The sequence below is a fragment of the Tupaia chinensis genome, unplaced genomic scaffold (genome assembly GCF_000334495.1).
Source record: "Tupaia chinensis unplaced genomic scaffold, TupChi_1.0 Scaffold000628_1, whole genome shotgun sequence".
Classification (NCBI taxonomy): domain Eukaryota; kingdom Metazoa; phylum Chordata; class Mammalia; order Scandentia; family Tupaiidae; genus Tupaia; species Tupaia belangeri.
This window is the reverse complement of record NW_006160148.1, coordinates 118,041-145,944: the sequence shown is the minus strand read 5'-3', so window position 1 is coordinate 145,944 and position 27,904 is coordinate 118,041. Positions and strand designations below refer to the sequence as shown.

At 49.7% G+C, this 27,904-nt stretch overlaps 1 protein-coding gene and 1 pseudogene across 1 annotated transcript; both read left to right on the top strand.

Annotated features, from left to right (window-relative positions):
• Positions 1–514: 514 nt before the first annotated feature.
• Positions 515–24,696, top strand: FUCA1 (alpha-L-fucosidase 1). The gene is made up of 8 exons (XM_006159377.2): positions 515–1,046; positions 7,116–7,250; positions 9,203–9,340; positions 16,120–16,225; positions 19,030–19,230; positions 21,646–21,836; positions 23,176–23,275; positions 23,968–24,696. The coding sequence occupies exons 1-8, from the start codon at positions 643–645 to the stop codon at positions 24,106–24,108; spliced, it is 1,416 nt and encodes a 471-aa protein (XP_006159439.1). The 5' UTR covers positions 515–642; the 3' UTR covers positions 24,109–24,696.
• On the top strand, positions 9,399–10,531 carry LOC102492491 (eukaryotic translation initiation factor 5A-2 pseudogene; annotated as a pseudogene).
• Positions 24,697–27,904: the final 3,208 nt, after the last annotated feature.

The window sequence follows — 27,904 nt, the reverse complement described above, 5'->3', positions numbered from 1 at the left end:
TCAGTGGCGATCTGCATGTGGTCTTACCTCTCCAGTTAAATGCTAAGCTCTTTGAAATGCCTCCAAAGTCCCCTAGGTCCATAAATAAGAGGTAAGCATCCCCGTTTCCTGTTTCAGCGCCCACTTTTCTCCCTCCTCTCCCCTCATAATGCTTTCTCCCATCACCCCCCTACCTCCTTAATCTGCAAGGCTACAAATATTCTTCCAAACTGGTATCCCTGCCTCCAGGTTTGCTTTTATTTGACATCTCAAAAACCCCACTATGGCTCTCAGTTGCCTACTAAATAAAACTCGTGGCCTGACTTCAGCATACCTCTGCAGGACTGCGGCCACAAAAAGAACCACTTCCAGTTCTGGGCACACACCAGCCTTTCCCACCTCCAGGATTAAATCCCGCGGTTAATTCCTCCTAAAGTTTTCTTCTGTTCAGCCGCGGAGCTTGGTCGTCGTTGTGCCTTTCTCCCTTTGAACGCCAGAGGGCACTCCAGGGCACTGCCCACCGCGAGCGGGAGCGGCTCGGTAGCCGCGCAGTCTGGGCTGACACGCCCCTTTTTCCTCCGAGCCAATCGTTGGCCGGAGTGGGCGGAGCCGCGCCTCGTCACCGGCGTGATAAGAGGCGGCGGTGGAGACGCGGAAGCAGCGATGCGGGAGCTGCGGCCTTGGCAATGGGCGGTACGGGCAGCGCGGCACCTGCTGCTGCTGCTGCTGTCGGTGCTGTTCCTCGGGGAGGCTGGATCGACGCTCCGGACTCAGCCTCCGCGGCGCTACACACCCGACTGGCAGAGCCTGGACTCCCGGCCGCTGCCAGCCTGGTTCGACGAGGCCAAGTTCGGGGTGTTTGTGCACTGGGGCGTGTTCTCGGTGCCCGCCTGGGGTAGCGAGTGGTTCTGGTGGCACTGGCAGGGCGAGAGGCTGCCCCGGTACGAGCTCTTTGTGCACGAGAACTACCCGCCCGGCTTCAGCTACGCCGACTTCGGGCCACAGTTCACGGCGCGCTTCTTCCACCCGGACCAGTGGGCCGACCTCTTCCAGGCAGCCGGGGCCAAGTGAGTGTCGTGGCGGGGCGGGCGGCGACACTCCTTCCCCGCCCCAGGCCGACGCGAGCAATAGGAGGTGGAGGGTAGACAACCCTTCCAAGGCCACACTGCTGCCCATCTGTCTGAGGATACCCTCAGGTCCTCCCGAAGGATTCAGAATTGAACAGACACACGTGATCATAGGAAGAGCTTGGGGACTTTAAAATGAAGGCTTCAGGGAGCTGGTGGGCTAGAAAGCCCCTGCGCCTACACCTGCGTGTAGAGAGGACTGAGTGGGCGATACCTAAGGTCCGTTTTTGGATCCGCAAGATAGTCAGGCTTCCAGGATTTTGAGTCTGTGGGAGTCCAGTCCTGGTTCAGCTGCGAGCTTGGACAAGTCCCAGCCGCCCTCCAGGATACAGAGGCCGAAGGGGTTCTGGTGTGCAGTGTATCTGGGCAACAGCAGGTTCCACTCCGCCCCTCTCAGTACCTTGCACACGGGAAGTGCGGGAGGAAGGTTTGAAACGTTCTGTGGACTGTCAGAGAACTGAAACTGGAGAGGTCTGGGGTGCGGATAAGGGGGGCAAAGACCCTGAGGCTGGTGGGAGGCACAGGCCTTTCTGGAAGGAGTAAACCTGGAGGGCTGGAAATGGCTTGGTGTCAAGTCAGGGAACTTACAAGTGCTTCTTAGAAAAATTAGTTTGGGGGGCCAGCAGGTGGTGTGGTGGTTGAGGGTGCTGGACTCCCACATGGCTGACCATGGTTCAAGTCCCAGACATGGTGACTTGCTTGCTCGCTCGCGCTCTCTCTCTCTCTGATCAAAATAAATAAAATAATTTATTGAAAAAGAAAAAGAAAAACTAGTTTGGGGACCAGCAGATGGCAGCGTGGTTGTATCGCTGGACTCCGCCTCCACTGTGCTCCACTGGCAGCATGAAACACACAGGGCTCAAGCATGCCCCAAATCCTAAGAGAACAGAGAATGGCAGCATGGCCATCCCTCCTGGGCGGTGATTTCTCGCTTTCTGTCTCTGTCTCTGAGTGCACATGCCCTATAGCAAAATTCTCTCCAAGAGAAAAAGGGTGGGTTTGGCTGCTGGGAGGGAAGTGGGCTGGAGAAGAGTAGAAGGGAAGCAGAGAGGTTCCCGGAGGGGAGGGAGAGCGGCTTCCTTCCTTCCCTGTCTCACTTCCAGGTTCTAGCTGCTCTTGGACTTTAGGTTCTCTTGTGCTAACGAGAAACTCGCATTTAGTGGCTGCCGTTTCCTGTACGTACAAGGCTGGAGTAAACAGGAGTGGTGTCTGCCTTCTAGGGGCTTTAGAGATCCGTAACTTACAAATGAAAAACAAAATTGAAATCTGGGGAACAGCCTTGTCCAGATCCCTTGTTTTATGAATGAGACAGCTGACCCGGAGAGAAGAGACCTAGTGTCTAGACCGCAGCTCCCACAGCTGTGAGAAGGTTCCACTGCACCGGGGGTCCACAGACTGTAGCCGTGTTTCCGTAGGGCCTGTGAGGTCAGAGTGGTTTTTACACCTTGAGATGATTATTTGAAGGGGCCGGCGGGTGGTGTACTCGTGGTTAAGGCGCTGGACTCCCAGGGGGCTTAACCGGCGGCCTGCTTTCTCACTCTCCCTCTCGCTCTCTCTGTCTCTCTCTCTGATCAGATTTTTTAAAAATTAAAAATGGGGACCAGCAGTTGGCGTAATGGCTATGTCGCTGGACTCCCATGTAGTCGACTGTGGTTCAAGTCCTGGACCTGGTGGCTTAAACTCACGCCGGGCGCGTGTGCATGCGTGCCCAAGATCCCGAGAGGAGAAGGGAGGAGAAGGGATTGCGGTGTGGCCATCCTCCCAGAGGGTAATTTCTCACTTTCCGTCTCTCTCTGTCTTTCTCAGGTGCTCACGTACCCTTATAGCAAACATCTCTTAAAACAAAGACAAAAACAAAAACAGACAAAAAAAACAAAAATCACCACTTGCTCTATTCTGTCACCCAATCTGTTCCCAGGCTAAAGGCTGGAATATCAAGCCCTGCAAGAGAAGGGGATAGAGCAGGAAGTGGCAGGCTGGCAGCGTCAGGTGAGTTGAGTATCCCATCTGTTTTCTCCTGGCTTTGATAGCTAACAAATGACTACTGGAGCTAACCATGGTTGGGTTTGGTATGGTGTCCTTTCCTTTCTCCTTTCTCATCAAAGTTTGCTTCATCGTATTACGTGATTTTTGGCCTAGGGTGAGAATCTGGTGGGCAACCTGCAAGGCTGAGGTCATAACAAAAGGAAGCCCTCAAAACAGCCTAAATTGTTAAAATTTTATGACATTTGCCAGAAGCAATCAAAATAAAAGTCTAAGCTTTGCAAATCATGTTCTAGGTTAGGAATTATTCATCTCTTATGAGGTTCTGGCTGGCACTGTGGTGGAGGCACGAGGAGTGAAATATAAGCCCCTAATAGACTTCCATGAATAATGGAGACCCGTATTTACATTTGAGAAGAAGTGAAGCAGCACTAGGTTGATAATAACCATCCTTCCAAAATCTCTGCCAGAAAATTAGGGGCCTTCCCTACTGTGCTTCCCAAGCACTTTATGTATTCAGGGCAAGGTGACTGCATAATACCTCCTAGAAAAGTCTCCGTGCATTCTTTGAGGAACAAGGTCAGCCTAGGTACAACCTGAGCCTCCATATTAAGTTGTTCAGATGACCATCAGAACAGGGTGAAAACTTCTGCACCACTAATTATCTGTGCTTTCACTCTTAGCTTCTCACCAGATATTTTTTTATGCAGTTGCTTAAGTCTCCATATGTCATTTATTTTTCTTCTGTCAATTTCCTAGGTTTTCGGAAGAAAACATTTCAGAGAAGAGATTCCTGACTCTGGCTTTGCAACTCCCCAGGATGTCTCCAATTATCTCCAAAGGTGTCACAACATTCTCTCCAAACAAAATTCTAACTAATTCGCTAATGGAAAACAGGATTTTGGGAGACAGTAGGGCTGAAGGTGGGAGTCTGAACTGTCAAATAATCCAGCGGGGGTGGAGCGTTCCGCCTCCACTGTGCTCCACTGGCAGCATGAAACACACAGGGCTCAAGCATGCCCCAAATCCTAAGAGAACAGAGAATGGCAGCATGGCCATCCCTCCTGGGCGGTGATTTCTCGCTTTCTGTCTCTGTCTCTGAGTGCACATGCCCTATAGCAAAATTCTCTCCAAGAGAAAAAGGGTGGGTTTGGCTGCTGGGAGGGAAGTGGGCTGGAGAAGAGTAGAAGGGAAGCAGAGAGGTTCCCGGAGGGGAGGGAGAGCGGCTTCCTTCCTTCCCTGTCTCACTTCCAGGTTCTAGCTGCTCTTGGACTTTAGGTTCTCTTGTGCTAACGAGAAACTCGCATTTAGTGGCTGCCGTTTCCTGTACGTACAAGGCTGGAGTAAACAGGAGTGGTGTCTGCCTTCTAGGGGCTTTAGAGATCCGTAACTTACAAATGAAAAACAAAATTGAAATCTGGGGAACAGCCTTGTCCAGATCCCTTGTTTTATGAATGAGACAGCTGACCCGGAGAGAAGAGACCTAGTGTCTAGACCGCAGCTCCCACAGCTGTGAGAAGGTTCCACTGCACCGGGGGTCCACAGACTGTAGCCGTGTTTCCGTAGGGCCTGTGAGGTCAGAGTGGTTTTTACACCTTGAGATGATTATTTGAAGGGGCCGGCGGGTGGTGTACTCGTGGTTAAGGCGCTGGACTCCCAGGGGGCTTAACCGGCGGCCTGCTTTCTCACTCTCCCTCTCGCTCTCTCTGTCTCTCTCTCTGATCAGATTTTTTAAAAATTAAAAATGGGGACCAGCAGTTGGCGTAATGGCTATGTCGCTGGACTCCCATGTAGTCGACTGTGGTTCAAGTCCTGGACCTGGTGGCTTAAACTCACGCCGGGCGCGTGTGCATGCGTGCCCAAGATCCCGAGAGGAGAAGGGAGGAGAAGGGATTGCGGTGTGGCCATCCTCCCAGAGGGTAATTTCTCACTTTCCGTCTCTCTCTGTCTTTTTGGCAAGCACACATGCCCTATAGCAAAATCCTCTCCCCCCCCCAAAAAAAATAATAAAAATGATAATAAATTAAATTAAATAGTTCTTTTAAAAATTATTTTAAAAAGAAAAATATGCTACCAAGCGGAATATGGTCCACAAAGCCTAAAGTCCTACCTTGCCCTGGAGTTCTCCGTACCAGCCAGGGATGCAATCACTGTGTGTAGGCAGGGTTTTTTCTCTCTCTCTTTTCTTTTTCTTTTTCTTTTCAATTTGCCAGAGGGCGCACATGCTCACTAGAGGGACACACAGAGACGGAAAATGAGAGTCACCGCGGGGGATGAGCACGTTGCTAACCCTTCTCCTTTATTCTCTACTTGGGATTTGGGCATGAACGCACATGCTTGGGCTTCCTTCCCAGTCCGTGGGCCGAGGCCCAAACTGCGTGGTGGGACACGCGGATCCAGCCGCCCTCATCACTACACCGTGGTTGGCTCAGCATTTCTACCTCTGTCTCCAGGGGACCCGGTGGCCGAGATGCTGTGTTGGGTGGGCTGGGGCCACACGGGGGACGTGAGTTTGATCCCTGCCCCTCGCTAGGCTGGGCATCGCAGCAGGTACCCGTGCCTGCTACCCCCGCTGGGGCTCAGGCAGGAGGCTCCCACGTGGGGAAAACTGCTTTAAGAAACTGAAGTTGCGGTGATCTGGTTGCTGTTCCAATACTTGCCTCCTTCCCAGCTCTTTGGGTCTTTTGTCACGTCTGTGAATGAGAGCCAATCCCTCAGCCGCGGTAACAGCCAGCCTGCTTTTCCACAGAGATCTTTTCCTTCAGGGAAAATGGTTAACGAGGTTAATTATTTCTACCCAGAAGAACCAGAGCTGAGGCTGCACTTCTTTTTCCTGTCCCTACCCCTTCCTTGCTCTGTGCCTCCTCTTTGGGGACTGAACTGTCCCGGAGTGATACCCAAGGGGACTCTTGCGGCCACTCTTGGGCTCTTCCACAGGGTGTCTCCTGCCGTCAGTCTCCCGGCCGTTTTGTGTGCTACTGATTTTAAATAGTTTTTTTTTCTTTTTAAAGACTTTAAAATTATTTTATTTTAATTTTATTTATTATTATTATCATTATTATTTTCCAGTTTGATCAGAGAGACACAGAGAGAGAGAGAGAGAGAGAGAGGAAGTGAGAAAGCAAGCCACCAGGTCTGAGACTTGAACCATAGTCGGCCATGTGGGAGTCCAGCGCCTTTAACCACCATGCCACTTGCCGGCCCCAATAGTTTTCATTGCTACTAGTTTTTGTTGTTGCATTTTGGTTTGGTTTGGTTTTTTGTTGTTTTCAACTATAGGGCACATGTGCTCACCAGAGAGAGACAGAAAGCGAGAAATCACCCCCCCAGGGTGGATGGCCCCTGCAATCCCTTCTCCTCCATTCTCCTCTCGGGATCTTGGACACACATGCACACGTACCTGGCGTGGGTTTAAGCCACCGGGTCCAGGACTCAAACTGCAGTCAACCACTGGGGGTCCAGCGACCCAGCCATTATGCTACCTGCTGGTCCCTACCTCGTGTGATTTTCAAGCTGCCGGTTCTGGGACTTGAACTGTGCTGTTGGCCATGTGGGATTCAGCCTCCTCAGCCTCCACACCCCCTCTGGCCCGTATTTCTTTTGGAGGGGTGGATAGAAGGTGCAGGGCACACACACACACACGCGTGGCATGAGTCTCAAACCTTGGGGCCTAGGACTTGAACCACGAAGTTGGCCATGTGGGACCCAGCACTTTAACTTCCATGTTTTTTAAAGTTTCTTCCATTGGAGACAGAGAGAGAAAGACAAGCCCCCTCAACAGCTTCTCAAGCCTCCATTCCTCCCCCCAGCCCTCTTCAGCCAGCCAGAACCACGGACGCGCACGCATGCCCAGCACAGATTAACCTGGGCACCAAACCCAGGCTTCCCGGTGGCCTCCGGCTTGCAGAGGGGTGCACTCCTTCTGCCCACCACAGCTGGGCCCTCGACCATGTCACAGGCTGCGGCAAGCTGGCTGGTTCATGCTCTTCACAGCCCTCCTTGCTCACGTGGTTCTGGCGTCCACAGGTACGTGGTCCTGACCACAAAGCACCACGAAGGCTTCACGAACTGGCCGAGCCCTGTGTCTTGGAACTGGAACTCTCAGGACCTGGGTCCTCACCGTGACTTGGTTGGTGAGTTGGGCACAGCTGTCCGCAAGAGGTATGTGTCTATGGGTGGCTCCTTGGTCATCTCCAGCCCCCTGCCTTTTCGACGCTTGTGTTTTCTAAGTTTGCACCTAGTCAGCCACCTGGAGGCTTCTGGCCTTGGAATTGGCTGTATTCCATGCTTACTAACTAGTTAGCACCAGAGTAAAGGCGACACCATCAGAGAAATCCGTGGCTACGTCTGGTTGGGTGAAGGTTACCCTGCGTAGACCACACTGCTCCACCTGCAACCTGCAAGGGTTCCTTCCGGGAAGCGCTCCCACCGAGGGCCTTCTCCACTGTCTGATGGAGGCCAGAGACTGAGGTGTTCATCTGTGTCCTCGCTGGCCATCAGCACAGAGCGTCCCAGGTCTTTGTGTAGGCTTCACGGGGCTGGGAAGGGCAGCAAACGTGAATGGTTTTCCTGTGAGTGCTCCTCAGTGTTTGCCACTTGCTAGGAAGAAGCTTCCCAAGATCAAGGAGGCAGGAAGGGGCAGAGGTGGCATTTGGACCCCGCAGACCAAATGTTTGCCTGTGAGGAAGACGAGTGGTGTCCTGCCCTTCCCAAACTCAGCTCTGCTGTGATTCGGTAAACCCGAGGTCCCGTTCAGGGGAGGGCGATCGGCCATGGAGTTTGGTTGGAACCCAGCCAGGCCAACTCACAAGACCCATGACTGCCTGCAAGCTGCAGTTGGAAAGCTGAGCCGGAGACGCGTGCGTGGCCCAAAATGCCCAAGGCACGTCTGACCCCATAAGAGGGAGTTGCTGACTCGTGTCACCTGCCGGGGGCTCAGTCCCCAGTGCTGTGCCGACTCGTGTCACCTGCCGGGGGCTCAGTCCCCAGTGTTGTGCCTACTTGTGTCACCTGCCGGGGGCTCAGTCCCAGTGCTGTGCTTTCAGAATAAGTCTGCCATAGAACTGGGCGATGGCAGTTAGAGCTGGGCTTCGGGAGCCAGTTTTCACCTGAGTCATGTGATGAAGTACTTACCTGTTCCATGTTCTCTGTACTTCTGACTTGCATTATTCTGTGTTTCTAACGTTCACCATTCTTTTTTTTTTTTTTTTTTCTGGTAAGAGAGTGTGCTATGCTATAGAGTGTGTGCACTCATCAGAGAGACAGAGACAGAGAGACAAAAAGCGAGAAACCATCCCTCAGGGTGATGACCACTCCACAGTCCCTTTTCCATTCTCCTCTCAGGATCTTGAGCTTGCACACACACGCATCTGGCATAAGTTTTAAGCCACTGGGTATGGGACTTGAACCACAGACAACTACGTGGGAGTCCAGCAACATAACCATTAATGCCATCTGCTGGTCCCCAAGATAGGGCACTTTAGTCCCATTTCACTTGGTTCGGTTCAGAGTTATTCGTAAATCTTAGCTCGATGGAACAATGAACTTCATTTCGTCTATGTAGAAAATACTACTAAGGATGATTTCTATTTTGAATATTTTGTCATTTTTTTTTCTCTTTTCCAATTTCTCTAGAATATAGATTTTTATGTTTGACGACAAAAAACAATTCTAAATAGTTCGGTGTATTGTTCAGATCATTGACTTAAAAGGTCATTTAGGCTAGCAAGTGGATGGTGGTTGAGGTGCTGGATCCCACATGGCTGATTCCATGGTTCGAGTACCAGACCTGGCAGCTTAAACATGTCGGGCACGTGTGCACGCGCGCCCGAAACTCCCTAGAGGAGAAGGGAGGAGAAGGGATTGTGGCATAGCCATCCCCCAGGGGATGATGTCTCAATTTCCCTCTCTCCGTCTCTCTCCAGGGAGCACATGTGCCCTAAAGCAGAAACATAAAATAAATAAATAAAGATCATTTTAATGACATTTTGGTGTTAAGCTATTTTCGTCTAAAAACGGGTACGCTTCACTGATATGTAAAGATGCTAAAACTGATTTTTCTGGAGTCGTTTGTCCTGTGCTCAGTGATGGTCACAGCCTGTTTTTCTCTTAAGGAACTTACGCTATGGGCTCTACCACTCGCTCCTAGAGTGGTTCCATCCCCTCTACCTGCTTGATAAGAAAAATGGCTTCAAAACACAGAATTTTGTCAGCGCAAAAACAATGCCAGAGCTGTACGACCTCGTTACCAGGTAAGAAACAGCGGTGCTTTGTGCCCGCGGGCTTTCATCAGTGAGATCAGCTTCCTGTATGGTACTGTTGCAACGGGAGGCTGCCGGCAGGCGGTGTGGCAGTTAAAGGTACTGGACTCCCACATGGCCCTCCGCAGTTTGAGCCCCAGACCTGGCAGCTTGCTTTCTCCCTTTCCCTTTCTCTCTCTCTCTCTCTCTGGTCAAGTTAAAAAATGATAATAAATGGAATTAAATATATATATATATAGGATGGCCACGCTGCAATTCCTTCTCCTCCATTCTCCTCTTGGGATCTTGGGCATGCATGCACACGCGCCCAGCGTAAGTTTTAAGCCACCAGGTCCAGGACGCGAACCGCGGTCGGCTACGTGGGAGTCCAGCGACATAGCCATTATGCTAACTGCTGGTTCCCAGTAAATAATTATTTTTTAAAGCACGGGAGGCAGGAGGACAGGAATGTAAAGTCCAGCACACATCGAAATAATAAAAGCAGAGGGGACCCGTGTGGTACGCAGGCTGAAGGCCTTCTGTGGCTGCTGGAAGTCCCCTCAGAAAAACTACCATGTCCCCAGCCCACCACAGCGGATGAAATCGATTTCACGATGGGAGATGCTGGGACTTCCAGCACTTACCCTATGCAGTGCTCAGCCCTGCACAAAAACGCTTTCGTGGTGCTGAAAGGACAACCATGCAAAATAGTGGGGATGTCAACCTCCAGAACTGGAAAGCTCAGCCATGCCAAGGTTCACCTTGCTGGGATTTTTCACTGGCAAAAAACATGAAGACATTTGCCCCTCTACTCACAACATAACATGGATGTTCCAAATATCAAGAGAAATTATATCAACTGATCCACATTCAGAATGGCTACCTCTCCCTGCTGCAGAGACCGGTGAGGTTCGTGAGGACCTTAAGCTGCCAGAAGGTGAACTGGGCCAAGAAATTGAAGGAAAGTACAGTGTGGGTGAAGATGGACAGGTGTCTGTCTTGTGTGCAATGAGTGAAGAACATGCTGTAGCCGTAGAGCCCTGCAAACAAGTGGGGCCGTCAGGGATGATCAGACTGTTCAGGTCTGGATCAACTGCACACCTAAAGTTTGGCTCTAAGTTGTCCCCAAAGCTGTGGCCTTCATAAGCAACCTGTATCCCTTTTTTTTTTTTTTTTAATTGTTTTAAAAATGTGCTGGGTTAGTTTTGCAGACAATAGGTAATTTTAAAAAATAACATGTGTAATTTTTTTTTTAATTTTGTAAATGTCTTTCCTACAACATTCCTGTGGTTTTTGGTATGTGAGTTCACAGAAATGGACAAGATAGCTTCAGCAAACATGATTTGTAAGGACAAAGCATTCCCGTAGCTTAGTTAATGATAAGTAAACCAGGGCTTAGCAAACAATGTAGCATCTAGTGCTATTGAAGTACCACATTGAAGATGAATTGCGCTGCATTAATTTCAGACTTAACATCATAGAGCACGGGGCTTATGGATTGGAATTTCAGTTTCAGCCCGCACGGCAAACACAGACCATGTTATCAGAGCATCAGCTCTTCTGGTGGCCGTGTGAAGCCACATGTGTTACCTCAGTCATTTCCAGTCTCTGTCACGTTGTTGGCAGCCTTCATATCACACAGCCTTCCGTGGCTGTTTTGGCACCTGCTCGTGGCTGACAGCGATGGGTGAACGTGAGCAAGTCAAGTTATGAAGACAAAGGACACAGGCGGGGGGTGGGTAAAGTATAGGTTTTTATTGGAGGCCTTTGTAGCCAGCATAAAAATAGAAAGTTGCTTTTTATTTTTGTTTTGTTTTATTTTTTGTTTTTTTGCTTTTTGCTTTTAACTTTTACTCCTCCTGGCCCATGCCAGTATGGGAAGGAATAACCTTCTCTACAGCATACTGCGAAGTACTTTTTCTTTTTTTTTTTCACAAGTATATTGAATAGGGACCAGCAGTTAGCGTAATGGCTATGTCGCTGGACTCCCATGTAGTCGACCGCGGTTTGAGTCCCGGACCCAGTAGCTTAAACTCAAGCCAGGCACGTGTGCGTGCGTGCCCAAGATCCCGAGAAGAGAATAGAGGAGAAGGGATTGCAGTATGGCCATCCCCCCTGGGGGTGATTTCTCGCTTTCTGTCTCTCTGTCTGTCTGGTGAGCGCACGTGCCCTATAGCAAAAACCTCTCAAAAAAAAAAAAAAAAAAACTACAAGTATATTGAATAAACATTGGTATTTATCAGTTAAAAATAATAATACTAATACTAATAATAAGAAAAACAGTGATTTTTTTTGGTCCTACTTTTCAAAACATCTGAAATTACTACATTCCAAATAAAATAGCCTTCATAAATTAAGTCACAACTTCACCACCCCCCTCACACTCTGTTCTCTCTATGTAGGATCTTGGAAAGGGAGGGAGGGGCCGGTAGGTGGCATGGTGGCTAAAGCACTGGACTCCCACATGGCCGACCACGATTTGAGTCCAGGACCTGGCAGCTCAAAATCATGCCAGGCACTTGTGTGTGTGTGCTGAAAATCCCAGGAGGAGAGTGGAAGAGAAGGGATTACGACATGGCCATCACCCCAGGGGGTGGTTTCTCCCTTTCCCTCTCTGTCTCTCTCCTCTCCCTGAGTGCACACGCCCTATGGCAAAACCTAAAAAAAAAAAAAAAGAAAAAAAAGAAAAAGATGATGAAAGGGAGGGATGGCCTCTGGCCGAGGATCACACATCGGACATACTGGTTTTTATTGCTTACAGACCTTAAACGGATCTCAGCCTCAGACTTCCGCTTTGCAGCCTGGGTGGGGATGATACCTTTTATGCAGGGCTCAGAACAGTGGTGGGACCAGCACATGGCATCGCTGGATTCCCACGTAGTTAACTGCAGTCTAAGTCCCAGATCTGGCAGCTTAAAACTCAGGCAGGGAGGGGGAACCCGCAGTTAGTGTAATGGCTATGTCGCTGGACTCCCACGTAGTCGACCGCGGTTCGTGTCCCGGACCCGGTGGCTTAAAACTCACGCCGGGCGCGTGTGCGTGCGTGCCCAAGATCCCGAGAGGAGAATGGAGGAGAAGGGATTGCGGCGTGCCCATCCCCCCTGGGGGGTGATTTCTCGCTTTCTGTCTCTATGTCTCTGTCTGTCTGTCTGGCGAGCGCACGCGCCCTACAGTGAAAATCTCTCAAAAAAAAAAAAAAAAAAATCTCAGGCAGGGAGGAAGGGGGACCAGCAGATGGCGTAGTGATTCCATCGCTGGACTCCAACACAGTCGACTGTGGTTTGAGTCCCGACCCTGTGGCATAAAATGTATGCCAGGCATGTGTGCACACGTGCCCAAAATCCTGTGAGGAGAATGGAGAAGAAATTGTGGCACAGCTTTCTCCTCTGGGGGGCGATTTCTTGCTTTCTGGCTTTCTGTCTCTCTTTTTTTCTCTGGTGAGCACATGTGCCCTATAGTAAAAATCTCTTTAAAAAAACTTCACACTGGGTGCATGTGTGTGTGTGGGTGCCCAGAACCCTGAGAGGAAAATGAAAGAGAACGGATTGCAGTGTGGCCATACACCGGGGAGTGATTTCTTCCTCTCTCTCTGGCAAGCACACACGCCCTATAACAAAAATGTCTCTGAAGAAAGGAATAGTTTGTGGGAAGTATCTGTCACCGTGTCTGGTACAGAGCAAGGGGGGTGTTAGGATCATTATTATTTTTTTTTAGAGAGAGAAGAGATTTTTGTTATAGGATGCGTGTACTCACCTGAGAGATAGAGAGAGACAGAGAGAGAAAGCAAAAAATCACCCCCAAGGGGATGGCCACACAGCAATCCCTTCTGCATTCTCTCAGGATCCCCACCCTGGGAAGTGATTTCTCGCTTTCTGCTTCTCTGTCTCTCTGTCTCTCCAATGAGTACACTCACCCTATAGCAAAAATCTCCAAAAAAAAAATAAATAAATAGCTCTGGGGACCAGCAGGTGACGTGGTGGTTAAGGCACTGGACACTCTCACATAGCTGACTGCGGTTCAAATCCCAGACCTGGTGGCTTGCTTTCTCACCCTCTCTCTGGTCAAATTAAAAATAAATGAATTAAAAAAAAATGAATGAATAAATAAAAATTAAAAAAAAAAAAAAGCTCATTGTCACACTGGGATCTGTCATGAGCTGTCACCACGGTATCCTGGTTTGCCCTTCTCAGACCTGGGGGCTCCTAGAAGACAAGGACCCATAAGGCTTCAGAGGCAGCCGTCTGCCAGGACTCTCACTGTAAGAAACCTCGTTGGCTCCAGATCCTATCCGGATGACTTCTCTAAGAGACACTACGATTGTGAGAGACCTGCCCAAGCTTAGAAAGACCAGGCATTACTGGGTTGAAATCTCAGCTCTTTTTCCCTACTGGCTCTGTGGCCTTGAACAGACTTCCTCTTCCCAGGTCTCGGTTCCTCTGTCTGCAGAATGGGCACAGTGACACAGCACAGGGCTGCCTGGCACAGCAGTAAGCAAGGGTGTGCCCGCAAGGCTGATCATATGGGAAGGTGCCAGGTTTGTGTCTGGACCACCTCGCATACGCTGGGCATGCGCGTGCCCTTGTTCTGGGCTGAATGAGGCTGGGGAGGATCATGGCGTCAAGACCCTGTTGAGGGACTCGCCCGCTCTTGTCTGTTTCTTTCGCTCATGGAAAAAATAATAAACTTGAGCCCTGGTCCGTCACATGGCCCAGGTGGTGCGGTGATTAAGGAGCTGGACTCCCACATGGCAGACTGCGATTCGAGTCCCAGACCCAGTGGCTTGAGCATAAGCTGGGTGCATACAGCCCCGAAATCCCACGGAGGGAAAGGAGAAGAGATTGCTACGCTGCCATCCCCGGAGGGTGATTTCTCACTGTCTGTCTCTCTCTAGTGAATGCATATGCCCAATGGCAAAAGCCTAGGTAAACCAAAAATGCCTAGAAACTCATTCAAAGTGAAAATCTAATAGGAAATCCATAGACTTAAAAGAAAGGAAGGAAGGAGGGAAGGAAGAAAGAAAGAAGAAATAAATAGGGACCAGCAGGCGACATAGTGATTAAGGCGCTGGATTCCCACATGGCCGACCACAGTTCAAATCCTGGACCTGGTGGCTTTCTCTCGCTCTCTCTTTCTCTTTCTCTCTCTCTCTCATGAGTGCATGTGCCCTACAGCAACTTAAATAGTAATAAAAAATAAAATTAAATAAATAAGTTTTTTTAAAAATAAATAATAAACTTTAAAAAATAATAATAATAGACCATAGCGCCGTGAGGACGAATGAGGTGATGAGTAGACCTTGCTTATATGATTTCCAGCGCACAGGAAGGTGCAGGCCACCGTTCTGTCTCACCACCCGGAGGGGCAGTCTGTTTCCGGCACCTGCTTGCTGGCTACTTAGGAGCCTAGCACGGGGCCGGCAGGAGGCACATTGCATGGAGTTCCACCTCCCGCTGCTTACAAGCTCTGTCACCAAAGCAAACTGCTCTCCCGAGCATCAGGCTCTTCCCACTGAAATGGGGACGATAGTGCTTACCTTAGGGACATATATAGATACACAGGCACACGCACGCACACGCACACACTTTGTAGGACGGAGTAATAACGCACAAAAAGTGATTAGGGCTTAGGTGGATTCTATAGAACCTTTACAGTAGAAACACCGGGTAATTGTCAAAAAAAAAAAAAAAAGCATTTTGGAGAATAGTTCAAGTTCTAAATAGTTAAAAGTAGAAATCTTAATCCTTCAGTTCTAGAGCACCATGTTTTGTTTTGTTTTGTTTTGTTTTACCACAAAGCACATGAGCTCACCCAAGAGAGACAGAGAAAGACAGATTCAGAGACAGGAAGGGAGACATCACCTCCCATGGGGATGGCCATAGCACCATCCCTTCTCCTATATTCTTCTTCTCTTGGCAATTTGGACATGCATACACATGTGCCCAGTGTGATTTTCAAACTGTCGGGTCTGGGACTCAAGCCATGGTTGACCATGTGGGAGTTCAGGGTGTTAACCACCATGCCACCTGCTGGCCTCTAGAGCACCACTTTTTTTTTTAATTATTTGTTTATTTAATTCCATTTGTTATTATTATTTTTTAATTTGACCAGACAGAGACAGAGAGAGAGGAAAGGAAAGTGAGAAAGTAAGCCGCTAGGTCTAGGACTTGAACCGTGGTTGGCTGTGTGGAATCCAGCCTTTATCCACCACGCCACCTGCCAGCCCCAAGAGCACCACTCTTAATTGGAATTAGTTGCTGGAAGGAAACCAGACCATACACTGTATATATACTGATTACAACTCTATTTTCGAAAATGGTGTAAAGAGAAAGATCAGGAGGAAATGCAGCACAGTGCCATGCTGTGTGGGGGAGAGAGTGCACGCATACCTGTCCACAAGGGGGCAGGGAGCACCGTTGACAAGGTCTCTGCATGCTGCTGTCCCGTCTGCCTGCCTCCGGTGTCTCAGAACCCTGGGCACCCAAGTGCGAGCCGGTGCATGTTTTCAGACAGCCTGGAGCTCCAACCCACGCTTGGCCTGTGGCTTTCCACACTGCGGCCTCGTGTACGGCAGACTAACCCAGGCTGGGCCCAGTGATTGTTTTAAACAGGGGTCATATTAACCGAGTGATGTGGTGATTCTCGGGTTTTCTACGTCCTCTGCGTTACGATAATCTTACGGTACTTTCAGTGGAGTGGGGTGTTAATTTTTAAGTATTTGTTGCAAAACTCAGTCCGTAAGACTTGCCCACGAACGCACTCGTAATAAACTGCCCCGGTCACACGTCTTCTAGATACAAGCCTGATCTGATCTGGTCCGACGGGGAGTGGGAAAGCCCTGACACGTACTGGAATTCCACGGAGTTTCTCTCCTGGCTCTACAACGATAGCCCCGTCAAGGTAAGTGTCTGCATGACTTACCTCTTAATTATTATCTGTTGTGATTAAAAAGAAGGAGGGCCAGCCCATGACTGGAGGCTAAGGTGGCTGGATCCCACAGGGCCGACTATGCGGTTCGAGTCCCAGACCTGGCATCTTGAAAAACACGCCAGGTGCATGTGTGTGCATGCCCAGAGTCCTGACTGGAGGGAGACATGGAGGAGAAGGGATTGCTGCATGGCCATCCCCCATGTGAGGTACTTTCTCCCTTTCTCTGTCTCTCTCTTTTTCTGTCTCTATCCACTGAGTGCATGCACCCTCTGGCAAAGTTATTTTTTTAAAAAAAGAGAAGTGTTTTCTGGAACTTGCTGAATATGTGGAGACTCCCAGATGTTCATCCCAGGAATATGCTGTCACATTGTAACTGTCCACGTCTGTCCCCTCCACTGTCCCTGCTGGACGATCAGGTGCGCAGACAGTTTTGTCACTTGGGAGACCGCACCTGCCTAGTGCATGTCCTTGACGGCTGAGCCTACGGGGCGGGTGTGGACCGTCCGAGGCTCTGAGAGTGAGGAGGTGAGGTCGAGTGAGGAGGTGAAGGGGAAGAGACAGCCTGTGCCAGTGTCTGGACTCACGGCCGCTTCCTCCAGGAAGATCTAGATTTCTTTTGTTAAGTTTTGCTGTAAGGTGCACGCACACGCCAGAGAGAGACAGAGAGAGAGAGGGAAAGTGAGGAACCAGCCCCTGGAGAGGACGGCCATGCTGCAGTTCCTTCTCCTCCATTCTCCTCCTGGAATTTTGGGCATGCACGTACATGTGCCTGGAGTGTTTTTCAAGCCTCCAGGTCTGGGATTCGAACCTCAAAATCAGCCATGGGGGTCCAGTGCCTTAACCTCCCTGCCATCTGCTGGCCCTCTTTTGTTTTTTTGCTTGTTTTTGTTTGTTTTGTTTTGGTTTGGGTTTTTTTTTTTTTTTTTTTTTGCTTATTTGCTTTTTGTTTTTTGAGTTTTTTGTTTTGTTTTGAGAAGTTTTTGCCTTAGAGTGCATGAGCTCACCGGAGAAAGGAGAAAGAGAGACAGAGATAGTGAGAGGGAAAGTGAGAAATCATCCCCCACGGAAGATGGCCATGCTGCAATCCATCCTCCTCTCAGGATCTTGGGCACTCACTCACATGCACCCAGCATGAGTTTTGAACCGCCAGGTCCAGGACTTGAATCCCGGTCAGCCATGTGGGAATCCAGTGATGTAACCTTCCTGCCATCTGCTGACCCAGACTTTTTGTCCTTTAACAGATCATGTAACTACACTTAAAAGGTAAAGTCACGCCTAAGATCCCCTCTCACATCGGTGGTGGAGCCAGCTGTGAACCTCAAAGCCCACTATGGGGGACTGACCCAAAGTTGTCCTTTTCAGTGCTGTGGCCTTGTGACACCCAGACACCAGTAACTGAGTGCAGGACACTGGCTCGTACTAGCTACCAATAAAGCGCTTCTGCTTTGCTTTGGATTTAACTAGCTTCCATAGCAGTGTGAACGCTGAACAAGCAAGAAATAAGAATGCTAAACTTTTGGGACCAGCAGTTAGCGTAATGGCTATGTCGTTGGACTCCCACGTAGTCGACCACGGTTCGCATCCCGGACTCGGTGGCTTAAACTCACGCCGGGCGCGTGTGCGTGCGTGCCCAAGATCCCGAGAGGAGAATGGAGGAGAAGGGATTGCGACGTGGCCATCCCCCCGGGGGGTGATTTCTCACTTTCTGTCTCTCTGTCTGGCAAGTGCACGCGCCCTATAGCAAAAACCTCTCCAAAAAAAAAAGAATGTTAAACTTTTATCTAATCTCCTTAGCCATGATGAAAGTTACTACCTTGTCTTGGACACCCTGTTATAAAATATACTGCTACATCAGATGTTTACATTAAGATATTCTATGTCTTAGTGTCAGAGGACTAGCAGGTGGAGTGATGGTTAAGGTATTGGACTCTCATGTGGTCAACAGTGGTTTGAATCCCAGACCCAGAATCATGAACTCTTGTCAGGCACTTCTGCATGCGTGCCCCAAATCCTGAGAGCAGACTGGAGAAGGGCTGCCTTGTGGTCATCTCCCCTGGGGGGGGGGATTTTTCACTTTTACTCTCTTATCTCTGTCTCTCTGGTAACTACACATGCCCTATAGCAAAAATCTCTTTAAAAAAAAGAGTCTTGGGAACCAGCAGTTAGCGTAATGGCTATGTCGCTGGACTCCTACGTAGTCGACCACGGTTCGCATCCCGGACCCGGTGACTTAAAACTCACACTGGGCACGTGTGCATGCGTGCCCAAGATCCTGAGAGAATGGAGAAGAAGGGATTGCGACATGACCATCCCCCCTGGGGGGTGATTTCTCGCTTTCTGTCTCTCTGTCTCTCTGTCTGTCTGGCGAGTGCACGCGCCCTATAGCGAAAACCTCTCCAAAAAAAAAAATAATAAAAATTAAACAAATTTAAAAAATAAAAGAGTCTAGGGGGGGCCAGTGGGTGGCGTGGTGGTTAAAATTAAAAAAAAAAGTCTACCAAGCTAAGTGGGGTCAGCCAGGTGGCATAGTGGTTAAGGTGGCTGGATTCCACATGACCGACTGTGTGGTTCAAGTCCTAGACCCAGCTTCAGAACTGTGCCCAAAATCCCAGGAGGGGAATGGAGAAGGGACACAATGTGCTCTCCCATTCTCTCCCCCTCTCCCTTTCTCCCCCTCCCCTGTTTCCGGCAAGTACTCAGACCCTGTGACAGATTTGAAATGAAAAAGCAGCTCAGCGTCTTACTGCTCTGACCCTGCCCTCTGCCTCCTTTAGGACAAGGTGGTGGTAAATGACCGGTGGGGCCAGAACTGTCCCTGTCACCACGGAGGGTACTACAACTGTCAAGACAAATTCAAGCCAGAGAGCTTGCCGGATCACAAGTGGGAGATGTGCACGAGCATCGACAAGATGTCCTGGGGCTACCGCCGCGACATGACCGTCAGCCACATTATGAACGAGTCTGAGATCATCTCGGTGAGGCCCGGCGTCGTCACGGGTTCTGTTTTAAGTTGTTGCCATAGAGCACATGCGCTCTCTGGACAGAGACAGAGACACTGGGAGAGAAAGCGAGAAATCACTCCCTGGGGGTATGGCCCTGCCACAGTCCCTTCTCCTCCATTCTCCTCCTGGAGTTCTGGGCACGCGCACAGGCACCTGGTGTGATTGTAAACCACCGGGTCCCGGACTCAGACCGCAGGCAGCCATGTGGGAGTCTAGCACCGTAACCACCACACCTGCCGGCCCCAGGTTTGCCATGTTTCAACCACAGCTCTCAAACCCCTTCTAACTGTGGGTGAGGAAGAGGTCTGGACACTGGTGCAGGCCGGTAGGCCCGCTCAGGGCTGTGGGCACCCTCACAGAGGCCTGTCCCGAGGAAGTAGCTCTGGCTGCAGAGCGTGTCATCCACAGAGGCGCTCCTCCCAGGACCGTTTTCAGTTGGGCATTTGGAGTGTTTCCATTTCTTGCAGCCATGAGGAGATGAGGTGGATTTAGGGATTTTCCTTAATGATTATAATGTCGATGAATGTAACGTGGATTAATGCTTAGATTGTTGGATGAAAAAATACATTATGTATTATTGCAACTCTATAAAATTAACTGCAGAAAGGGGCCAGCAGGTATTATAGTGGTTAAGGTACTGGAGTCCCACATGGCTGACTGCAGTTCGAGTCCCAGATCTGGTGGCTCAAAAATCACTCCTGGTGTGTAGCCTGGCCATCCCCCTGGGAGTGATTTCTCACTTTCCCTCTCATTCTCTCTCTCTCTAATATGCATACACACCCCGTGGCAAAAACCTTTAAAAGAAATTAACTACATAGGAAAAAGACTGGAAGAAGACCTTGAAAGTTAACAATGTGATGTCTTCTTTTTTTTTTTAGAGGTTTTCGCTATAGGGCGCGTGCGCTCGCCAGACAGACAGAGAGAGACAGAGAGACAGAAAGCAAGACATTATCCCCCAGGGGGGATGGTCACGCCGCAATCCCTTCTCCTCCATTCTCCTCTCGGGATCTTGGGCACGCATGCACACACGCCCGGCGTGAGTTTTAAGCCACTGGGTCCGGGACGCAAACTGCGGTCGACTACATGGGAGTCCAGCAACATAGCCATTACGCTAACTGCTGGTTCCCGCAATGTGATGTCTTCTAAAGTACCGTAATAAACTCTCTTGTATGTTCCGTCTATCACTTGTTTATCCGGACCTTGAAGTGTACTTGTTCTAGGCTGCTGTGAACCCATACACACCAATCCTGCTCCAAAAGTCTTGCAAAGAATTATTTATTTAATTTAATTTATTCAATCATTTGTTTTCATTTGAACAGAGAGGGCAAGTGAGAAAGCAAGCCATCAGGTTTGGGACTCGAACCGTGGTCGGCCATGTGGGAGTGTCCAGCACCTCAACCACCACACTAGCTGCTGGTCCCACAAAGACATCTCTTACAGCTGTTTTCACAGAGGGGCAATGGGTTCATTTTTTTCTTTTTTTAAGTAACCGATTCTCTCACTCCTTCTTTTGACAAAGGCAGGGAGCCCCAGCCTGAACCAGGCCCTTTCCCCGCCGGGTCCAGTGGCGTTGCCGCAGCCAGCGCCTGGCCCAGCGTGTGCATTGGCAGAGCCCGTCACGTGCAGGGCATCCTGGAGTCTCTCCATGTTCTAGCTCCCCCTCAGCAGCACCTGCCCCAGATCTCCCTCCTGGGACCCACTGTCTATGTCACTGCGTGTGAGGGCCCCACCACGCTCGACCAGGTGCCTTCCCTCTCCCTTCCCTGCTTACTCACAGGGGTACCCGGCGACCGCCCCGGAATTAGCCTTAACGTGTACCCCCATCTTAGAGCAAGAGTTTGGTTTGCTCTTCTGAGCCTGCCCTGCTTTTGTTGTTTTTAAGATTTTTAAAAAATGTTATTTATTATTAAGCCACCTGAAGAGTCATGATATACTTTTCTGTTTTTCTGTGCAGAAATGCTTCGTGACTTTTCTGATGACCCAATACTATTTTTTAAAGAATTATTTCATTTTACTTATTATTTTAATTCACCAGAGAGAGACAGAGACAGAGGGAAAGTGAGAAGGCAAGCCACCAGGTCCAGGACTCAAACCATGATTAGCCATGTGGGAGTCCAGCACCTTAACCACCACACCACTTGTTGGCTCCCAATATTATTGTTTTTTAATTTGACCAGAGAGAAAGGGAAAGTGAGAAAGCAAGCCACCAAGTCCAGGACTTGAACCGTGGTGAGCCATGTGGGAGTCCAGCACCTTAGCCACCACGCCACCGGCTGGCTCTCTGTCCTGCTTTTATGACAGACAAAGATAGTAAAAAGAAGTTCACGAAGCAGTGAGACTAAGCCTCGATCCTTTCTCCGCATAACCCCTGTGTGTTCCACCCCGCAGGAACTGGTTCAGACGGTAAGTCTGGGGGGCAATTACCTCCTGAACATCGGACCCACTAAAGATGGACTGATCATGCCCATCTTCCAAGAAAGGCTTCTCGCTGTTGGGAAGTGGCTGAGCATCAGTGGGGAGGCCATCTACGCCTCCAGACCGTGGAGGGTGCAGAAGGAGAACAACACAAAAGCTGTGTGGTGAGTCTCGTCCTCTGTAGGAGGGACAACGCGGTGGCCCGTCCTGAGCCCACATCTCTGTGGGTCTACAATGTTACAAGCCAGGTCAGAAGTCGCTTTGAGGAAACCCAAAAGTAAACACATTCTGCTACAAAACGTGTGCCCGGTTGGGCTGTGTCTTAGGCCACTTGGGTCTTTGGATCAAGGGAGTAACACTGACTAATCCCTCTGTTTATTTATTCATTCATCTGTGTGTTTGTTTAGCTATAAGGCTATGTAGACTCTCTGCAGAGATAGAGAGACAGAAAGCGAGAATCACCCCCTGGTGGGATGGCCATGCCACAGTCCCTTCTCCTCCATTCTCCTCTCAGGATTTTGGACATGCACGCACACACACACCCAGTGTGAGTTGTAAGCCGCCAGGTCTGAGACTTGAACCACAGTCGACTACGTGGGAGTCCAGCAATGTAACCATTACGCCATTAGCAGGTCCCACTTATCCGTGTTTTAGATGGATTTTTTTTTTCTACCAGAGGGCACGTGCTCAAGCCAAAATGGAAAAGGACAAAGCCCCCCGGAGGGCATGATCACACCACGATCCCGTCTGCATCGCTCCATAGCACATTTAGGGCGCATGCGCACATGAGCCCAGCAGGTTTTTCAAGCCACCAGGTCAGGCCTGAAGCCACGTAATCAGCCATGTGGGATCCAGCTGCCTTAACATTAGACCACAGAGCCAACCCTGGATGAGCTTCTATTCAGATTTGCATCCTCTTTTCTAAATGCGGAGAAATGTCAGAACAACGAATTTGTCTTTGCTGGATATCTTGCCTTTGTTACAGCCCCAGTTTTCTTCACTTGACTTTGGAGTTGTAAAACATTTTACAACTCCCATGTAGTCGACCGTGGTTCGAGTCCCGGACCCGGTGGCATAAACTCAAGCCGGGCGCATATGCGTGCGTGCCCAAGATCCCGAGAGGAGAATGGAGGAGAAAGGATTGCGCCATGGCTATTACCCCAGGGGGTGATTTCTCACTTTCTGTCTCTCTGTCTCTCTCTGTCTCTGGCGAGCGCATGCACCCTATAGCAAAAACCTCTCAAGACCCCATTAGCAAAAACCTCTCAAAAAAAAAAAAAAAAAAGAGAGAGAGAGAGAGGAGCGGGGGAATAGAAGATCTCCCCAGGAGTTGAACAGACACCTTCCTTCCTGCAGATCTGAGCTGGGATGGGGTCCCTAGTGCTTCCCAGTGGCAATGACAGACCAAAGCCTTGGACTTGGTAGACAGCGGGAGGGGACTGCATGACGCCACGTGCCAGGGTAGCGAGCCAGCCGTCTGTGACAGTGGTATTTTTTCCCCAGGTACACCTCAAAAGGACTAGCAGTTTATGCCATTTTTATGCATTGGCCAGAAAATGGAGTCTTGACTCTTGAGGCCCCCATAACCACCTCCACGACAAAGGTAAAGGGCTTTGATTGGTCCTTTCTTTCTTCCTCTCTCTCTCTCTCCTTCTTTTTTTCTTTCAGATTATTTATTTAACTTTATTTATTTATTTATTTTAATTTTAAAAAAGTGAGAAGAAAGGCAAGAAAGCAAGCCACCAGGTCTGGGCCTTTAACCGTGGTCACCCCTATGGGAATCTGGCACCTTTACCACCGCACCACCTGCCAGCCCCATGGGTCCTTTTCTAAGATGTCCCTTTTTCTTCTCTCTTTTAATTTGCCAGAGGGCATGTGCGCTTGCTGGAGAGAGAGAGTGAGAATGGAGGAAAGCAAGAAAGCACCCCCCTATAGGGAATGGTCACGCTGGGGTCCCTTCTCCTCCATCTTTCCATCCTGTCAGGATTTGGGGCACACACATGTGCCTGGTCTCTTTTTCAAGCCACTGAGTCCAGGACTCAAGCCACACAGCCATGTGGGATCCAGCCGCCCTAACCACCAGACCATAGGCTGACCCTAAGATGTGACTTTTTCTGAAGCAACCGTAGGCCTCCGCTTCTTCCTCCCCTCCCAGATTTCTCCCACGTCTACACCTCTGCTACCCTGACTTCCCTGTCAACCCGGCATGGTGGTTTCCTACCACATTCAGGCTATAACCTCTACCCATTGAGTAACGCATTACTGGTTTCTTCTGTCCCCACACGCCTGCTGCAGGTAACGATGCTCGGAGTCCAAGGACCGCTAAAGTGGACCGTAGGTCTGAAAGGAGGCCTCCTCGTCTCTCTGCCCCGGTGGGCCCCCTCTGCTCTCCCGGTGGAGTTTGCCTGGACTGTGAAGCTGACGGGAGTGAAGTAGCCATCGGAGGTGAAGGGGAGAAGAACACCTCTGCCGTACGCTGCTCTCGTTTTCCTCTTTCAGAACCATCACTGTAATAAACTAACTTCTCTTCCCTACTCAGGGGTGGCTTTTCCAACACACTGACATCAAAGGGACTTAGTGCCATCCACCGAGGTCTTGCTGGGTCAGAGATCCGAGGTCACCGGTAGCCTGTCCTTCCCTGTGAAAGGAGGGACTGAGCTCACCCATTCCTGTATTCAGGAAGCACCTGCAGGAGAAACTGCCATCCGGAGTTGATAACTACTGCTTATCAGGACTTTAAAACATAAGCCCAAGCACCTGCTGCCTGCCGGGGGAGGTGGGAAGGTTTGGCAAGCTGGTGTGGTTTCTCACCAAAGCTTCTCCCACAAAGGGCCGAGAGCCTGGAGGAGAGGGAACTGACCAGCTAGCCAGTGAAGGGTCAGCACCTCAGAAGTCCCCAGGCAAACTGAGAGCTCTGAAATTCACTCTGTTTACAGCGGAACTATTAAGACAATGTGACTCTTCCCTGGCTTTTAAACAGTGATCAAAAATAAATGTGTATGTCAAATGATTTCTAACAAAAAAGCATGTCACCACTTTATTTTCCTGGTTTCAATTTGGACTGCTTTTAGTTTTATGATGTTTCCAATTTGTGGTGCAGGAGGGAAACAGAAAATGCCAAGTTTCCTTATTTCTAATACTATTCTTCCGAGTTGAATGCCTGTTCAGTCTAACTAATTTGATCAAGTTTTTTGTAGCTTTTTTTATTGACTAGATATATTTAGAATACTTTATCATCACTTAAGAACTATGTTTTTCAGGACCAGCTGTTGGCATAATGGCTGTGTTGCTGGACTCCCATGTAGCTGACCACAGTTTGAGTCCCGGACCCGGCGGTTTAAACTCATGCCAGGCGCGTGTGTGTGCGTGCCCAAGAGCCCGAGAGGAGAAGGGATTGCAGCGTGACCATCCCCCCTGGGGGGTGATTTCTCACTTTCTGTCTCTCTGTCTCTCTCTGTCTTTCTGGCGAGCGCATGCGCCCTATAGGAAAAAAAAAAAATGGAAAGTAAAGAAGCAGAATACAATCAATACCCACGGGTCTGAAAGGACGAGAAAACACCAAATGGCGGTGACGCCGGTGCAATGGCAGGGTTCGGAGGCCCCCGGGGCCCTGGGGTAGGAAACAAGGTGGCTTCTATGGGAGGTTCGGTGGTAGCTGCAATGGGCCCGGGCCACCGCAGAGCTCATGGAGACAAGGCCGAGGGTAAGGATGGATCCCGGTCACCGAGCTGGCGTAATAGCTATGTCGCTGGATTCCCATGTAGTCAGCGGCGGTCTGCGGCTGGAACCTGGAGGCTTAAAACTCACACCAGGTTCATGTGCATGGGTGCCCAAAATCCCCAGGGGAGAATAGAGGAGAAGGGATTGTAGCGTGGCCATCCCCCCTGGGGGGGGTGGTGATTTCTTGCTTTCTGTCTCTTTGGTGAGCACGCCCGCTATAGCAAAACTCTCTTAAAAAAAAAAAAGGGGACCAGCAGTTGGCATAATGGCTATGTCGCTGGACTCCCATGTAGTCAACCACGGTTTGAGTCCCGGACCCGGTGGCTTAAAACTCACACAGGGCGCGTGTGCGTGCGTGCCCAAAATCCTGAGAGGAGAATGGAGGAGAAGGGATTGCAGCGTGGCCATCCCCCCTGGGGGGTTATTTCTCGCTTTGTGTCTCTCTGTCTGTCTCTCTGTCTGTCTGGCGAGCGTACGCGCCCTATAGCGAAAACCTCAAAAAAAAAAGGGAGCAAGGATGAAGCAAAACTGTCACTGTTCTCCAGGGATGTAACCGTCCACATAAAAAAATCAAAGATTGTGAGAATGATCAGAATAAGATATTTTTTCTTGTTGGATCAATAAACAAAAATCAATTGCATGTCTACAGTCTAGAAACTAGAAAATGACAAAATCTCGTTTACCACAACAACAAAAGATACAAAGTATCCAAAGTAAAATTAGTAGACTGCGCAACATTTCCCACCCAGGTTTCCCGCCGGAAAGGGATGCAGGTGCGACAAGATGCAGGACCCAGGGCAGTTTCTGGATTCAGCATCGCTGACAGTATGGACCATCTGCAAGTTCTGATAAGTGACCATGACAAGATGCAACTCCTGCCAAAATACGGGACCCACATGGAACCCGAATCTTAAACTTTCCAGAGGAAGATTTGGGGGCGTGAGTCCAGGACTTCAATATCACATTCGACATCTCAGGGAAGTTAGTGCTCCTCTTACCCCTGAGTGGCTGCTAAGAAAATTAGAAGGTCCAGCTCATAAAATTGGGTCCCAAAATATGTCCCCAGCTCTTAAACCCTCAGTGTTGGCGTTCAGCATTGGAATGAAGCAGCCGATACGTTTGAGCCCGGGATGGTTCCAGTAGAGACAGATATGTCCAGCTCCTACAAAATCAAGTCCCAAACTGTGTCCCCAACTCTGGGACTCCAGATTGCATCTACCGTCTGGAGTAGATCTGTACTGTTAGACACGGTTCTGGATTTCAGGGCAGTTGGTGGCCAACTCCCCACACGAGAGATTCCCCAAGATGTGGGTTCCTTCTAGCTCCCTGATCAGGTGAAACAGCTCCACGGCGATGTCCAGGATGGTCCACTGTGAAGACGTGTGGATGACCCCCTTACAAATGGGGGTTCAAGGTGTGTCCCCAACTCTTAAACTTTCCAGATTATATCAAATGTCTCTAGTAAACCTGCATGCAGTAAACCCATTTTTGGAGAATCTTTCTCAGTGGAGAGAGTAAATTGAACACCCTCAGCTAAAATGTCTACAGTAATTCAGTGTTGAGATGACCAGGAGAGGCCTCAGGGATTTTGTATTGAAGAGGAAGAGTAAATTGACCTCATTGCAAATTGAGGCCCAAAGTGGTTTCAACGGGGGGCCTGGGAAGTCACCTAATCCCATTTGTCATGAAATCCTAGTGTGACAAATTATTTTTGTACTGTGCTTACTTTTTTCTAAAGAATTATTTTATTTAACTTTATTTATTTCATTTTCATTTGACCAGAGAGGGACAGAGCAAGAGACAGAAAGAGGAGGAAAGTGAAGAAGCAACCTGCCAGGTCCGGGATTTGAACCACGGTTGGCCATGTGGGCACTGTGCTTATTTTAGGAAGCTGTCAAAGATGGCTCCTATGCTCTATTTATTGGCTAGAAATTTCCAGCTGAGGTTCCTAAAGGTGGGCAGTCCTGCCACAGTGGCCACCTAGGGACCTGAGATGCTCCTAAGGAGACCTTGTCCAGGCTCCAGGCCCTGTCCTTGCAGAGACTTCCTTGGCTGTAGATCTGGAGGCCAACCTCCGTGAGGCAGAAAGGCTGACTGGGTCTCGGAGGCCCAAGGGACCCCACTGTCAGTTATCTTGGGGACTTCCCTGCTCTTATTTAACCGTGTTTTTCCCTTTATAAAAAATAGCTTGGATGGGCCCAGCAGTTACGTAAGGGCTACGTCACTGGACTCCCACATAGTTGACCGTGGCTCGAGTCCCAGACCCGGTGGCTTAAACTCACGCCAGGCGCATGTGCGTGTGTGCCCTGGGGGGTGATTTCTCCCTTTCTGTCTCTCTGTCTCTGTCTTTCTGGCAAGTGCACATTCCCTATAGCAAAAACCTCTCAAAACAAAACAAAACAAACAAAAAATCAACTTGGGGCCATCTCTGTGGCCTCGTTGTTAAAGCAGGTGGATCCGAGGCTCAGGTCATGGGCGGCAGGGTCAGCCAACCCGAGGGGCCCTATGGCTA

Coding starts and splice junctions, on each gene's coding strand:
- FUCA1 (XM_006159377.2), top strand. CDS start 643: ATGCGGGAGCTGCGGCCTTGGCAATGGGCGGTACGGGCAGCGCGGCAC. Junction 1,047..7,115: donor TTCCAGGCAGCCGGGGCCAA/GTGAGTGTCGTG, acceptor TGGCGTCCACAG/GTACGTGGTCCTGACCACAA. Junction 7,251..9,202: donor GGCACAGCTGTCCGCAAGAG/GTATGTGTCTAT, acceptor TTTTCTCTTAAG/GAACTTACGCTATGGGCTCT.